This window comes from Rhinatrema bivittatum, chromosome 4 (assembly GCF_901001135.1).
Source record: "Rhinatrema bivittatum chromosome 4, aRhiBiv1.1, whole genome shotgun sequence".
Lineage (NCBI taxonomy): Eukaryota > Metazoa > Chordata > Amphibia > Gymnophiona > Rhinatrematidae > Rhinatrema > Rhinatrema bivittatum.
The window spans coordinates 457,125,417-457,140,685 of NC_042618.1; the positions used below are offsets into that span (position 1 = coordinate 457,125,417).

At 42.2% G+C, this 15,269-nt stretch overlaps 1 protein-coding gene across 3 annotated transcripts in view; it reads left to right on the forward strand.

Annotated features, from left to right (window-relative positions):
• The window catches only part of LOC115089123 (protein lin-7 homolog A), a 132,656-nt gene that overhangs the window by 108,970 nt on the left and 8,417 nt on the right, over positions 1–15,269 (forward strand). For 2 of the 3 annotated variants that reach the window (XM_029597111.1, XM_029597109.1), the window contains 3 exons: positions 4,338–4,409; positions 8,759–8,968; positions 10,976–11,199. In XM_029597111.1, the coding sequence (XP_029452971.1) occupies positions 4,350–4,409; positions 8,759–8,968; positions 10,976–11,199 (494 nt within the window). In that variant the 5' untranslated portion in view covers positions 4,338–4,349. Of the gene's footprint in view, positions 1–4,337; positions 4,410–8,758; positions 8,969–10,975; positions 11,204–15,269 lie in introns of all 3 variants that reach the window. The other variant, XM_029597110.1, reaches the window with a different exon arrangement.

The following is a 15,269-nucleotide window of genomic DNA, read 5'->3' on the forward strand; positions in this document are numbered from 1 at the left end:
ATGCTTAGCCAGGATTTCCTGCAAAGCCCACATTTAGAACAGAGGCTGCATATTTACTGTAGTTATGAACTCGCATGAGGCTGAGCTGTTCCTGGTCTCAGGAGGCAAGCAAACCAAACTTCTCCTCTTCCAGTACCCAGCCAGCTTCCCTACGGGACAACACCCAGGCTTCTCTCTCAAGCTTAAGTGGCTGGAGCTCCAGATCTGCCCTCTGCCTAGACTTTACTTTCCCAGAGACTCATTATCATATAGAGGCTGACCTCTGCCCGCAGAATCAGAGGCCAACCCCTTCCTGGGGCCGTCCTCCTAATGAAGAGTTATAAATCTCTCTGCAGGGTTTTTTTCACCCTGTCACAGTTCCTGTTAGCATAATAAAAAAAAAATTCAAAATGGGGAAAAAAGATATTATGCAAGATTACAGACAACATCTAATCAAGTCAATGTTCTTTAGTGTGGTTTTTTTTTAAGTTGGATTTTTGTCTTAATGAAAGCACTATTGTCTGCATAGAGAGTCAGTCATATTACATACCAAGCCATCCTGCAAAAATGCTGTAATTGCAATCAGCCATTATGCCCCCTTCGGATAATTGCTCTCATTCACATAAAATAGTGAGTAAGCCTTTTGCATGGAGAAAAGAGAATAGTGAATGATTGTCGTAATGAGATCCTCTTTAGTTTCCAACGCGTGCGCGCCGTTGCTCACTGGAAGGCCCCTTCTGCTAAACATCAAATGGCAGCAATAAGCAAGCTCCTCTATGAAACGGGTTTCTAAAATTTGACTTGAACTCTCCCCTTCTTTCCACTGCCAGAGGAGCATGCAAGAACATTAAAAAAAAAAAAAAATCCTGAACAGCTCAAACTGCTAACGTTACCTGACGCAGCATTCCTTACAACCATGCCCACCCATCGCTGGCATGATAATGGGACGTGTGACATTAGAAACGAAACGTATCCAAGGCTCTTCGGCTGAACCTAGAAGAAAAATCCCTCTTATGAATCGTTCCAATTAATAAAGAAAGCATGTGGCGAAAATATCCGCCTTAAGCAAGTCCGTCTAAGTGCTCCCCTTGGGCGTCCTGTCTACCAGGAACAGGGCTGTCGCAAAGGGAGGGGTGAGAAGGCTGACCGCCCTGGATGCCAAACCGGGGGAAGGGGGCACCACGCCGTCCTTTTGCATCAGTCTTTCAGTCCGTGGGCATACGAGCCTGAAAGGAAAGCGATGCACCCCAGGGTGCCGTGTTATCCAGTGACTGCCCTGCTCAGCTGGGTATGGCTCTTTCCGACAGTTCTCAACCACCGCTGTAAGTTTGTTTTCCTGTAAGCTTTTTAGGGGTTTGAAATCCTTTACCTATTGAATCTGTATCTACTGCTGAGATTTTATGTTTTTTTCCTAATTTTTAATACAGAGAGATATTGTAGCAATCTCATTGAAACGACGAGTCAAAACAGAGATTAATTTGAAAACTATATGATAAAGAAAAGAGAATCGCTAAACAGACACAGTCTTCCTTAGGTCCTCAAACGGGGGAGAACAGGATTCACTACTTTGGCTCTAATGATATTATCTAACCTAAAAATATTCAAATAAATGTAAAAGGGGCCAGAAGGGTTCAGCTGGATAAAGGTAGAGAGCTGATCAGGATGCCAAAATATGTAGATCTCATCCCTAAACTGAATGTGTCATTTAGCAGGCAGGGTCGGATTAACTTGGCATATACAGAAGTGTGGTGGTGAGTGGGGTGGGTTTCTTCCTCTAAGCATGGTCCGTGGTGAAAGGGGTAGGGATGTGTAATCATTTTTCCCACAAACAGTGTAACATCCATTACACAATCCCAGCCAGCTCCACAGGAGACACAATCCAGCCCCTTCTGGAGCAACTCTGAAAGGGGGTGGGAAGTTGTACAAAATACGAGATTCTAGGCCACATTTAGGTTTCAGGAATAAAGAGAGTGAAGAAAGCTTGTGTGAACAATTCCGAACTTCTTTTGCCCAAGGGTGAATTTCCTGCAACTTGCAGAAAGGGAAAAAATAGTAGTCCACAGAAAAACAATATGCAAGCTGAAACTGCGGTGAGATTTAGTGCACTTCTTAAATTTAGCTCTTTAGGCCAACCTTTTTGCTTGGAGAAGTTGGTAGAACTAAATCCTTGAGCAATACCCTGCAAGCAAACTGATTTACAAATGCATTGCACTTGATTTATCTTTTATTTTTTGCCCTTCTTTTGCCCGAAACTTAAATTATTAGAAAGGGAATGGTGAATAAAATGGAAAATCTCATAATGCCTCTCTATCGCTCCATGGTGTGACCGCACCTTGAATACTGTGTACAATTCTGGTCAACGCATCTCCAAAAAAAATATAATTGCAATGGAGAAGATACAGAGAAGGGCGACCAAAATGATAAGGGGAATGGAACAACTCCCCTATGAGGAAAGACTAAAGAGGTTAGGACTTTTCAGCTTGGAGAAGAGATGGCTGAGGGGGGATATGATAGAGGTGTTTAAAATCATGAGAGGTCTAGAATGGGTAGATATGAATCGGTTTTTTACTCTTTCGGATAGTAGAAAGACTAGGGGGCACTCCATGAAGTTAGCATGAGGCACATTTAAAACTAATTGTAGAAAGTTCTTTTTTACTCAACGCACAATTGAACTCTGGAATTTGTTGCCAGAGGATGTGGTTAGTGCAGTTAGTATAGCTGTGTTTAAAAAAGGATTGGATAAGTTCTTAGAGGAGAAGTCCATTACCTGCTATTAAGTTCACTTAGAGAATAGCCACTGCCATTAGCAATGGTAACATGGAATAGACTTAGTTTTTGGGTACTTGCCAGGTTCTTATGGCCTGGATTGGCCACTGTTGGAAACAGGATGCTGGGCTTGATGGACCCTTGGTCTGACCCAGTATGGCATTTTCTTATGTTCTTATGTTCTTAAATCCTGCCTGATACTCTTATTGCCCAGAGAGTCCTATGGACAGTGTCAGCCAGAATTGTATACGTGAAGGCCTAGGTCAGACCTCCCCCATAGAAAATGAAAAAAAACCCCAACCTCTCACCATGAGCCCAGGCCAGAAAATCCATCTCCGTTCTGGCTTTCATTATCAGACTCACACACGGTGAAAGTCACGTTGAAGGTCATTCTTCTTCACTGAAAATAAAGTGACATTCAGGAGTTCCTAAGATCTATGGCAGTGTTTCCCAAACTTTTCATGTCCAAGGCACACTGTCATTAACTAAAATGTGTGAATCACCACCCTCCACGGAGCAGGCCATACAGACAGGAAAGCAATAAAAGCTCCAGCAATAAAAGCTCCAGCTTCCAACTTCTGTGAAGAGACACACGAATCTTTCATGATGGACCAGCTATGCACAAGTGCAGGAGAAAGGAGAAGCTGGAGTGGTGCGGGCAACCAGCTCAGTTAGTTACCTTGGCATGCAGGATGACACGTTCTCAGAAAGGGGCTCCTGTATGTTTAAGAGCCGCTGCTGGTATCGCATGTTGCTGGGAGGTGCTGGATCTGACTTTTCCGTGGCACACCTGACCAGGTCGGAAGGCACACTGGTTCGGAAACGCTGCTCTGAGGAGTACAGTTTCTGCTAGGCTCCTTTCAGAAGCTGCCATACAGTGACCACCATGCAGTGAGAAAGCTGTCCCAGCGGCATGCTGGGATGTATCCTTGGCAGTGGGGATGGGGGTTGGTTGGACAGACTGGATGGGTCAGGGGTTCTTTCCTGCTATCATTTACTGTGCTACTATGTTACTATGCTGGATTTTTTATTTTTTTTTTATTTCTCCATTTTGAGCACATTAAGGAAAGATGAGTTATAAGAAATACATAAATACAAAAATATATAAAACATGTGAATTGGACTCTCAGCACCTGATAGGTGCTTCTTTCTCCCAGAATCCAGATGTTACTGAAGTCGAGCAAGGAAGCTGTGTGTGAATTTAAGCTAATGCTAAACACCCCGTTCCCCCCCCCCCCAAAAAAAAAAAACAAAACTGTAATGACAAATCCCTCATATGTGAGACAGTCCATGATAAGCCTGTAAGTGGGATTCCAACTGTGCTCTCTACATCTAGCTATGTTGCTCTCCTAAACAGCCCTTCTAGAATAGACGAGAACACTTGGACATCTGCAATGAATAAAATTAGGTGCATTTTAAAACAAAAAAGAATGAAGTGTAGTTTTTTTTTTTTTAATGGTGTGTTTTTTGGTGCTGCTGTTCAGTATACTGCCACGGGTGTAATACTGGGATGCAGGCCTAGAATGTTGACTACAAATGTACTTTTCTTCTCTTTATAATTCATTTTTTTTTTATCTTGATGGATATTATAGGTTTATCAGTATATGCATGAAACCATAACTGTTAACGGCTGTCCAGAATTCCGTGCCCGGGCTACCGCAAAGGTAAGCGGCAAGCAGCTTTGTAACGTGTGCTGCTCTCGGTGATCCAGTAATTGACTGTGTATGTGTGTGTTTCAGGTATTCTCGTGTACACACTGTCAGAAAATTTAGACACCCAAAGCAGCCCAGAGTCTAGAACCAGTGCTTCTCTTCAGGTAACCGTTTCAATCGAAGCAAAAACTGCAATCATGCTGCCTCTGTAGCTTAAGAAAAGAGAATGAATTAATCCAATTACATGATTGATTGAAACTCGATTCAGTAAATCTACTGGTTGTCACAGTGAGCACTGCATGAAATATGATTTCAGGGTTGATGTTAGGAAGTACAGAGATTAAAGTATGGTCTTTCTGTCCTCTTCTACAGCATGTGAATGTGTTGGGTACACTTTTCTGTATAATATACCTCAACAAAAATCATTATACTTTGATGTATTGGGAAGATAGGTTGTCAGCTACAGTGGAAAAGGGAATTTTTCCTTTCTGTTGTCTTACAAAAAGGGTCATATATTCCAGTATTTGATATACAATATGCATGACTACTTCCCAACACCAAAATGCCAAAGAAAGTCTGAAAAGAACTCTAGAAGAACACATCCAATTTATAGATTATGCCGGGACTACTAAGAGCCATCCATGGTGCTGGTTATTCCTTCATTTTTCTTGAGAGGTGTTGGGAGTATGATGGCACCATTTCTTCCTCTACTGGCCACAAAATGGATCCTTCCAACTGCTCAGGAATATCGGTGGGGCCTGCCACAAACAACATCAAACGCTGCCAACCCAACTCTGATCTAAATTATTCAGCTGTAACACTTGCCATTTGCACAAATAGTCAGCTACAGGCCTCAGAGTCACCACTGTACAAATGCCATCCATTCCATCTCATCCCACCACCCTTCATAGCAATCCTGTGACCCTCTGTGGCTAAAAGGACAGGAAGAAACTCCCTAAGCCAGTAACTCTTATTTCAGCCATAGGTGTCACCATCACGCTGCCCTGACACTCCCAGCCTTTCAGGGTATGTGGGGCATTGCTTCTGCAGTGTTCCCCACCTTGATCAGTCTTAAATACAAACATGTCCTCTCAGAAGTCCAGAGAGGCCTAGACTGCTTCCAGCTATAGAGGCCCTTAGCCATAATAAAAATGATATTGAGAATGACCAAAATTAACAAGTATCTAACTCTGAGTTCCTCCTTTGAGCTTGAGGCACGGGCCAGATGGGCCTCCTGGTCTCCCCCTCCCCCCCCCCCCCCCCCCCCCATCTCATTGTCCCTGGATGCAGTAGGTCTCCCACATATTAGCGTGATAGACCTTGTTCTGACCCAGCATGTCACTTATGTTCTTAATTAGCTCTGAGCCATCAGTTTTACTGCTACAGTTAGATGTACAGTTTCAGCCATGTGTGGGTATTTTTAGAAATGTAGCTAATAAGAGTAAAATCTAAATAAATAATATGCAAAGTATATTTTATAAATGCACACTGTGTATGGCATATCCAAAGTCAGCTTATTTTTTGTTTCTGGGAGAAGGTCAAATAAATATCTGACTGTATACCTTTGGGACAGTGACTTATTTCCCTTTTATTAATTTAGTTTTCAATATGCATGCTTTTTTGCTCATTATTGTTCATTCACATCATGCACATGATAAAAGATTTTCTTTCTATTGTTCTCCATATCATCAAATAATTAAAATACAGATTAATATCTGTCCTATGGACAAAATGACATCTTGAATATGGATAACAGATTATTGAAAGATTAAAGAACAATAAAATAACCAATACAGTAAAAGCCCCAACATCTGTCGCTCAACTAACTGGCATCTAGCAGTGGATTTTGGCTTTCTTTTTACTGCATGGCTGCATGGGGTGGGGAGAGTACATGCACCTACTCCTTTGCAGCCCTGCAGCACCACACTGAGCACAGGATAAAGAATTGCCGGGACTGCTGCCAAAATGTTTTAAATGGAAAACAGAGAGAAGAGGAAAAGCACTCACAAATAACCGGCATATTTGATTAACTGGGAAGGACTTTACCCCATGTAACGGGCCTTTTGTTGTATTAAGCAGGTGTCAATGGATGTTAATTACTTTTTTCTTAAACAGTGTTCTGATCTAAAATGTACAGCTTTAATGTCACTGCTTCAGGGTCAAAGAAAAAATGGCACTTCATAACCCCTAGGGAAGGGATTCTTGCCCATTGCACAGTGGCGACACCTAGTGACCAAGCTCAGGATGCATGCGTACCAGGTTCTAGAAGGAGCCAAAGTCCATGGCCCCTGGTTGAGAAATGTCACTGTGATGGCATAGCTAGATGGGAAGGAGGGGTTATAAAGTGAAGAAAACCCCCAGTTTGTTGCAAATGAAGACTCATGGAGCTATAGCCCAGTAGAGGTTGGTTCTGATAAAGCTAGAATCAAGAGGAAACTATCGGGCCAAAAGAAATTTGTTGAGCATTCTTACATTACTGTCATCAATCCAGATCTAAGAGTTAACTGCTGTGATGTTACATGAACACATCCTCTTCAGGGTGTAAACATCAACTGACTGTGAGGCAGATACTGAAAGAACCAACAAATTTGTGAGGCTGATCAGGCCAAGTACTTCTGTCGTACCTCACCACCAAACTCAGGATTCAAAAGTTTGTGCATGAAACTTGATAACGTATGGAAGACTGAGTCATCTACATAATGTTTCCTACTATTCTCCTACTTAAATTTCCTGGGTACATTTATAGCCAAGGAACGGTTTGACAATCTTTAAAACTTTCCGCTAAGTTTAAGCTCATCTTAAAACATAATATAAAAACATAAGAATTGCCATACTGGGATAGATCAAGGATCCAACAAGCCCAGTATCTTGTGACCAATCCAGGTCACAAGTACCTGACAGGATCCCAAACAGTAGGTAGATTCCATGCTGCAAATGCCTAGTGATAAATAGTACATTTCCCAAGACTGTCTGGTTACTAACATTTTATGGACTTCTCCTCCAAGAACTTGTCTATACCTTTTTTTATACCCAGCTACGCTAGCTGCCTTTACCACATCCTCCAGCAATGAACTCCAGAGCAAAGAATTTTCTCCTGATTTGTTTTAAATGTGCTACTTATTTATTTTTTCACCTATACTTTCTTATTGAAATGTCAAATGAGCAATGTAAATTTATAAGGTATAATTCAACTTAAAAAAACAACAACCTCCTGGTTCTGCTAATCCATGAGATTAATATAAAGATGATAGCACCTGGTACACTTAAAACCCAAACAAAACCTAATAGCCTTTTCCCATTCTCATTTCTTATTCCAACAGATCAGCAGGCTTGTAGAGTAATGTTGCAGTAGTTCTATTTCCTGGTTATTTCTGGGCTGTCTCACTGCATCCCTCTCTTGCACCCATGTCCAACATTTATATGTACGCATGATGAGAATGTTTGCATGAGCAATTACTTGTATCCAAAAGCGGGCTGTTACGTTCACCTCTGCTCTAGTTTTATGTTGCAGAAAGCTTTAGCAACCATTCAATGCTTTGATAGTCAAACAACTCGAAATATTGCTTGCTGGTAGCTTTTGTGAATTATCGTGAGGAGTTCTGCGTGAAGGATAAGGAAAAAGACAGAAGGCTGAAATCGGTATTTGCTTCATACTTCTGTGATGTTTTCCTGAAGCTTGTAATTGAGGTTTAAATGTAGGACATGTTGTTAAAAGGCTTGGGTAAAATTGAGCCATCCGACTGGCTAAGCATTATGCCAAACTGAATGCTGAATGTGTGGGTCATAAATTATTGTGATTTTTGAAGAGAAAAGAAGAGGGAAGAACAATTTTATAAGACAATTGGAACTTGAGTGCAATTGGCGAGTGTCTCACGTTGGGTGTCAGTGTCCACAAAGAGTGGAAGTTTAAAAGAATAAATGCTAAGCAAAAATGTGGTTGACTAACATTAATTTTTTATTTAGATAATAAATGGAAAATTCCCTCAATAATAAGTGAACGACTGATAATTACGCTATGCCCATAGATGATGCCATTAGTCCACAAACGTATGAAAATTCATATAGGGTTTGATTCTGTAGAAGTTCTGAGCTCCATTTCATGTTTCATGAAAGCTAGAATCTTAGGCTGTGATACCTTTTCTTGGCCCGAAATAAGAATTATCCAAATATTGTTTTACAAGAGCTGTTGAGACCAGAGGGATACCTTCTTCAAATGTCCAAAAGTTATGGTCAAAGCAGGAAAAGACGGACAGGTTTCCTTTGCCTTATGTTGTTGGGAGAAGAATTAAAAAAAACCATATTTAAATGGTGCCTTTTAGGGAAAGACCAGTACCATGCAAAGTATCTCTGTTTTCTACCAGGCAACAGTTGCTGCCTTTGCAGCCAGCGAAGGTCATTCCCACCCTCGCGTGGTGGAGCTGCCCAAGACTGATGAAGGCCTGGGCTTTAACGTGATGGGCGGAAAAGAGCAAAACTCCCCAATTTACATTTCTCGCATCATTCCTGGAGGGGTAGCAGAGCGACAAGGAGGACTCAAGCGTGGGGACCAGCTGCTTTCCGTCAATGGTGTGGTAAGTGGGACAATGCATGTGGTCTTCTCTTCTGAATCTTAGTTTTATCATTCTTAATGTTTGTATCTCCCAGAGCCTTTTTCCCTGGGCAACAAACGCGTTCAAAATCAGTCACATAAGTAAATAACCGTGTGAATCAGGACACAAGTAAACCAAAGCAGAGAGAGAGATTTGGAGAGGAAGGACATGGAAATGGGAAATTATAACAAACAAGTGACGTATTAAGTGAGAGAGAGAGGCGAATTGCAAAGGGGCTGGTGGCCCAGTGATAGCTCTGCATGCCACAGTATGGGAAATATTGATCTGATTCCAAAAATTGATTTCTACTTGTTGGGCTGTCAAGGTCTAGGGTTGCTGTGGAGACCATGTTCACAGCCTCCAACCATTCCTCAACCATGTGGTGCAAGGTAAATGTGGTTTTGTTTGACCGTCTAATCGAGAATAACTGTAATGGATGGGTTTTAAAGAGAGAGAGAGAGAAAGAGGAGAATGAGGAAGCTCAGGTGTGGAGCAAGTGGAGCAAGTTGAGCCAGATGAGAAGTTCCATATAGAACTAAAGAGGCCTACTTTCTGTGACTCATGCATACACAGTCCACATAAAAAAAGGAACTACCACGGTCAGAGTCCTCATGTCTTCCCTGATAAATGCTGAAAATTTGGCACGGAAAGGACACCAAATAAAAAAATTATTAAAGATACACACTCACGTCTTCTTTTCTTTTGAATATTAGGATAAAAGAAAAGGCCTTACGTTTCATAAAATTGATATATAGACCTCAAGGAATTTCATTTGTTTTAGAAGTGATAAGGCAGAGAGGCACAGCACTGTCAAAATATTCCTATGTAAGCATAAAAATCTCAGTAATTATTAAAAATACAAAGCTGTCACAGCTGTACAGTGAATTTTCTATGACAGTTAGAAGGCAAATATAAAAATGCCCAGTGATATTGTGAGTTACCCATTGGACTGATCAGCCATGTGGTTGTGATTTGAGCTATTGAGCATTCTTAGGGTATAATGAAGTTCTCTTAAATTTAATCAGCAAAGACCTCTTCAGGTTGCAGGATTCCCCCTGCAATGTGTTCTGTGTGCTTCTTTCACATCCTCTGGGTGGAGTAATTTTAATTCACATGTTTAGAAGGTTAGAGCTTCTCTTAGAATAATGTAGATATATCTGTATGTAGGTATAGTGAGAGAGCTGGAGATTGTTCCAGGCTCCCAGCTACAGTAAGGGGTTTGGAGGATTCTGGATGTGGCAGGAGGATTTGGGTTGAGTTTAGAGGGGGAGGAAGGGGAGCTTCTGGGGGGGGGCCTTTCTTATGGTAATATTTTGGCAATTTGGAATGGGGAGGCGTGAAGGAGTCTTTTTGGGCCTCTGGGCCTGCAATGTGTTTGAACTATTTTGGGGGTCTCTGGGGAGGGGTGATCAGCCACATAGGGCCAACATGTGTTTCACTAGGATGGACTGGGAGATGGCGGAAGGGGGGGGGGAGAGATTGGGCCAGTAGATCAGTTTTTTTTTAATTTTTTTAAATTTCTATTGCTACTTAAAACCAGCTGAATTCTTTGAATATATCCAGTTAAGGTTAAAGCTACCCAGGCACATGTTCCTCTTGGCCACATCTTGAGTTAGCTGAATAACTTATTCAGTTAACTCCAAATTTTGGAGCTAGCCAGATATGCTTTTCAGCTAACTCAATTCAACCCTGGCATGCTGCCAAATAAATTTCACTTATCCATATAAGTGCTAATAATATTCAAAAGATGGCATTTATCTAGATAACTCAAAAGTTATTCATATAAATGCCTTTGAATATCAATCTTCCCGTCTATGTACTGTATATATGCGTACTGTAGAGTCAATAGGTATTTTTCTGTCTCGTGTCTTCACACTCTTTCTCTCTGTCATTGACCTTGCTCTGTGTCAAGGTGCGACTTCACCCCCCTGAACTAAAGCCCTTCACATAGTCGATCTTTCTGAAAACAGACCTGTTCCTCGCTTTCAGAGCGTGGAAGGGGAGCACCATGAAAAAGCTGTAGAGCTTCTGAAGGCTGCAAAGGACAGTGTGAAGCTCGTGGTGCGATACACTCCCAAAGTGCTGGAAGAGATGGAGGCTCGTTTTGAAAAGCTGCGGACCGCCCGACGCCGGCAGCAGCAGCAGCTCTTAATCCAGCAGCAGCAAGCACAGCAGCAGCAGCAGCAGCAAGCAGCGCAGCAGAATCATATGTCGTAGGTGAGAGATGTCATGCTGTCACTCCGTGAGAGAGGGCCCCATAGAGCCGCCACCGGAGCCAGGCCAAGGCTGGAAAGCTGAACCAGTTCTGGCTTTGCTCTATGGCATCAGCGAACTGGTACTATAAATTTCTCTAGGAAAGACAGACCTACAAGTCCTGTGAGTACAACAGAGTAAAGCCAGAACTGGATCAGCCTCTCTGGGTTGGTCTGGATCAGGTGATGGCCTTGGTATATTTATTATTCTCTATGGGCCTCAGTATTGCTTGGAACTGAACATGTCACTTATGTAAAGATGCCGACAGAGAAGTTGATTGCCTCATTATTAAATCTTTTAAAATGCTTTATTAAATATTTGTGCCAGATCCTTGGTGTAACAGTTTTCCTGTTCTCTTAATGCATTTTTGATGGGGGAGAGGGGGTTTCTAGCCTTTAGAGTCTAAAATGTGTGGACTGAAGGAAACATGAAAAGAGAGAATTCTTAAGGAAAAATATTTAAAATATATCTACTGCTTATTTTTGAGGATATGTATGTATAAACCATAATATTTTTCCCCCATCCCACCAAATATCTCTCATCAATAAGGGTTGATCATTTCCATCAACAACACTACGATAATTTACTTCCAGATCAATAATCGAGATAATAATTCATTAGCAATTTAAAAACAAACAAACAAACAACCGTTTAATCTGTATGTGCTATGAACCATAACAACTCGCGGGACAATTATCTAGCATTATTCGTCATCTTCCAAATGGTTCTGCCTCCATCACAAGCTCAAACAATATGAAAACTGAGGACAGTGAAAGAGAGATTTCTTTTCTAAGCACAAATGTTTTTGCTAATTTATAAGAAAATTCTGGAAGATGACAAGCCTCCCTTGTTGGAAAAAAATGTTTTGTTTTGTTCTGTTTTTTTAAATCTTTTGTGCCAACCTAATTTTATATCCATGGCAATAACTGCTGACAGATATTAAAGGCGCATTTCTCTGCCAGCCTTTGTCTGGTTTCAGAAAAGGCTCCTGGTAGGAGAGAGCAATAGGAATGCTCAAAAACGAAAGGCTAGTTTGAGGCTGGTTGTTAGAAAGTGAAGTTAGAGTAGCTGGGGTTGAAAAGGGTTTGGACAAATATTTGGAGGAAAAGTCCATTAAAGCATTATTAGCCATATAGAGTTGGAGAAGTCACTGTTTGTTATCGCTCTTATGTATAACCAGGGACTGGACCTGTTCTATGGGATTCTACCAGGTACTTGTGTCCTGGATTGGCCAGAGTCTGAGACAAGATGCTGGGCTTGATGGTCTGATCCAATAGGACATTCCTTATGTTCTTATGAATTTTAGGTTTGGGAGTGAGGACAACTGAGACAATGTGTGGAAACATGTACAGAGTTTTAGTTGAGCTGGGGAAGGGGTGGGGGACTTTGTAAAAAGGACTGTGCATTAAACAATTTTTCCAGATTACCAGATCATTTATTGCAAGTTACCAAGGCATGGGACAACATGTAAATTCATAAATACGGTCATGATTCAAAAACTTCATGTCCACATTCAAAATGAATACATTAATGCAGTAATCACATTAAAGTGCATGGATCCAGCAAGGGCCCCCAGTGTCCCACGTTTCCATGGTCAGAGGAGTTGTCCAGGTCCCACAGAATTGCCATAGGCTTCTGGGGCCCCAGACGAAAGGACTGTAGCAGCTGTTTTATTCGCTCCCCTCACCAATTCCCTGTCTCCCCTGCAGATCATGTGGCTGCTAAACTCCCCCCCCCCCCCCCCCATCCTGCACTGTAGATGAAGGAAGAAAGCAGCCGCGGTGGCAGCACATCTGTCCCCATCTTCTTCTTTCCTGCTGCCCAGGCCAGCGGCTCAAAGCAGCAGCGATCCGGGCAGCAAAGGAAGAAGATGCAGCCTGACCTGCATCCGCTCTCCTCCTCGTAGGCATCGGAATGGTGCAGCCCACATCTGGGCTCAGCAAAGCAGCAGGAGCTCGGCTGCCAGGGATTCTGCTGAGTGCCGACCTCCCTCCAAGCTGCTACAACGTAAGAGTGGCAAGAAACAGACAAAGACCCCCTCACTGCTGCCTCCAATGCTGGATCGACCTGGAGGTAGGGAGGGGAGAACAGAGCAAGGGAGGGGGAGAGAGAGAGACTGGGTGGGAGGCGAAGAGATAAAGGAGAGAGAGGAAAAAGACTGGGGGGGGTGGGAGAGAATGGGAAAAGGCACAGCTTGATTGCCTTGCGCCCCCCCCCTCAACCAAAAGGTGTGTTTGCTTCTGCTGCTCCTCCTCCTGTTGTTGGGTCTGCAGGGGACGGGGGAGAGGGGAAAAGGTGGAGCTGCACTAGAGAGAGAATAAGGGAGAAAGGAAGAGCGAGGGGATCTCGGGGGAGGTAGGAAGATGGAGACTGAGTGAGGGGTGCTGTGGGGAATTGGAGGGAAAGGAATTTGGAGGCAAGAGAAACTGCAGGGAAAGGGTTAAGTAAATGAATGGTGCGGAGTAATGGAAGAGTGAGTGAGGGGATCGGAGGGGATGCAGGGGTGTGAAAGTGAATTAGAGGGGCTGTGCTGTGTCTATGAGGAGACTGGTGGAGTGTGTTTGGAGAGACAGTGACTGAGGACGGGAGAGCGTGTGGGGTGTGTGTGTGTGTGAGGGCTGATATCTGGGGGAGTGGTATGACTGGATTATTCCTTCCTGTTCTGACCCTGGATCCTCCTTCCCAGATCCCCTCTTTCTCCTCCCCGTTCCCTGATCCGTCTTCCCTCCCTTTCTCTTCTCTCATTCCCATACCCTCTCATCTCTGATTCCCCTATCCTCTTCTCAGTCTATGTCTCTCTCCTCCTCCATTCCTTATCTCTCCTGCCCAAGATCCCTTCTACATTTCCCTCTTCTGAGATCCCCTCTCTCCCCATCTCCTTCCCCTCCAGCACCAATCAGTAAGATCCCTTTTCTTCTAATAAAGAACCACATCAATTAATTTGACACAGAAATGTGAAAAAAAAAAGATTTTATAAAGATTTTTTTTTAAAAAAATCAATATGCAAATAGATGCAAAATTATGCAAATTTGCCACAAAATTGCCACAGAATCTTGAAAAATCTGCTACAGGAAACTGGGGTTCTAGTTCAAACAAACAGAAGACTTTGTTAACCTTTCACATCTTACAGAGTTCAGTTGCTTGTGCTTATGAAGATTTCCATTGATTCCTGACTATCAACTAAGATAAATTGCCAATAGAGGTGAAGCCCATCAAAATCCTGCAGACAAGTGGTGGAAATCCATGGGCCTTCATGGCTGACCATGGTAAATATTTGCTGGTTCTTTTATTGTACATGGCTGACCCCAGCAAATCCGAGGACCACCTGAGGGACTCTACAGGTTTTTTATGCAACACAGTGCCCTCCTCACTCGGAGTGGGTGTAACAGAATTCTCATATAATACATACAAAATGTAACAACAAGCTAAACTAGCATGTCACAGCTTTGATAGGGTCTACTCAGCATAATCTGACAGTATTCAAAAGTACAATTTGTTCAAAGTGTAATATTTATAATTCTATCCTTAACCCAGATTTATATTAAAACCATCAAACAATGGCTTGCTCATAGTAGGCTTAAACTAAACGCCAAAAAAACTGATATAGTATTTCTTAGTGTCATTGATAACTCTACCAATAGTCCACCTTCCCATGTTACTATAGGAGATGAAAGGATACCAATAAAGAAAGTAGCTCGAAATTTAGGAGTTCTTATAGATACTAATCTATCACTTATGCCCCATATCTCCAATAATGTAAAAAACTTGTTTTATAAATTACATATTTTAAAATGATTAAAGCCATTGCTTTTTACATCTGATTTTCAAACAGTATTGCAATCTCTGATTTTTTCAGGACTGGACTACTGAAATGGTCTTTATCTGGGCCTTCCAGATTATACATTAAAGCCTTTGCAGCTGGTCCAAAACACGGCAGCACGTGTTCTCACCGGCTCTCCAATGAAAAAATCAATTACACCTATTTTACACAAATTACATAGACTCCCAATTAAACACAGAATAAAATACA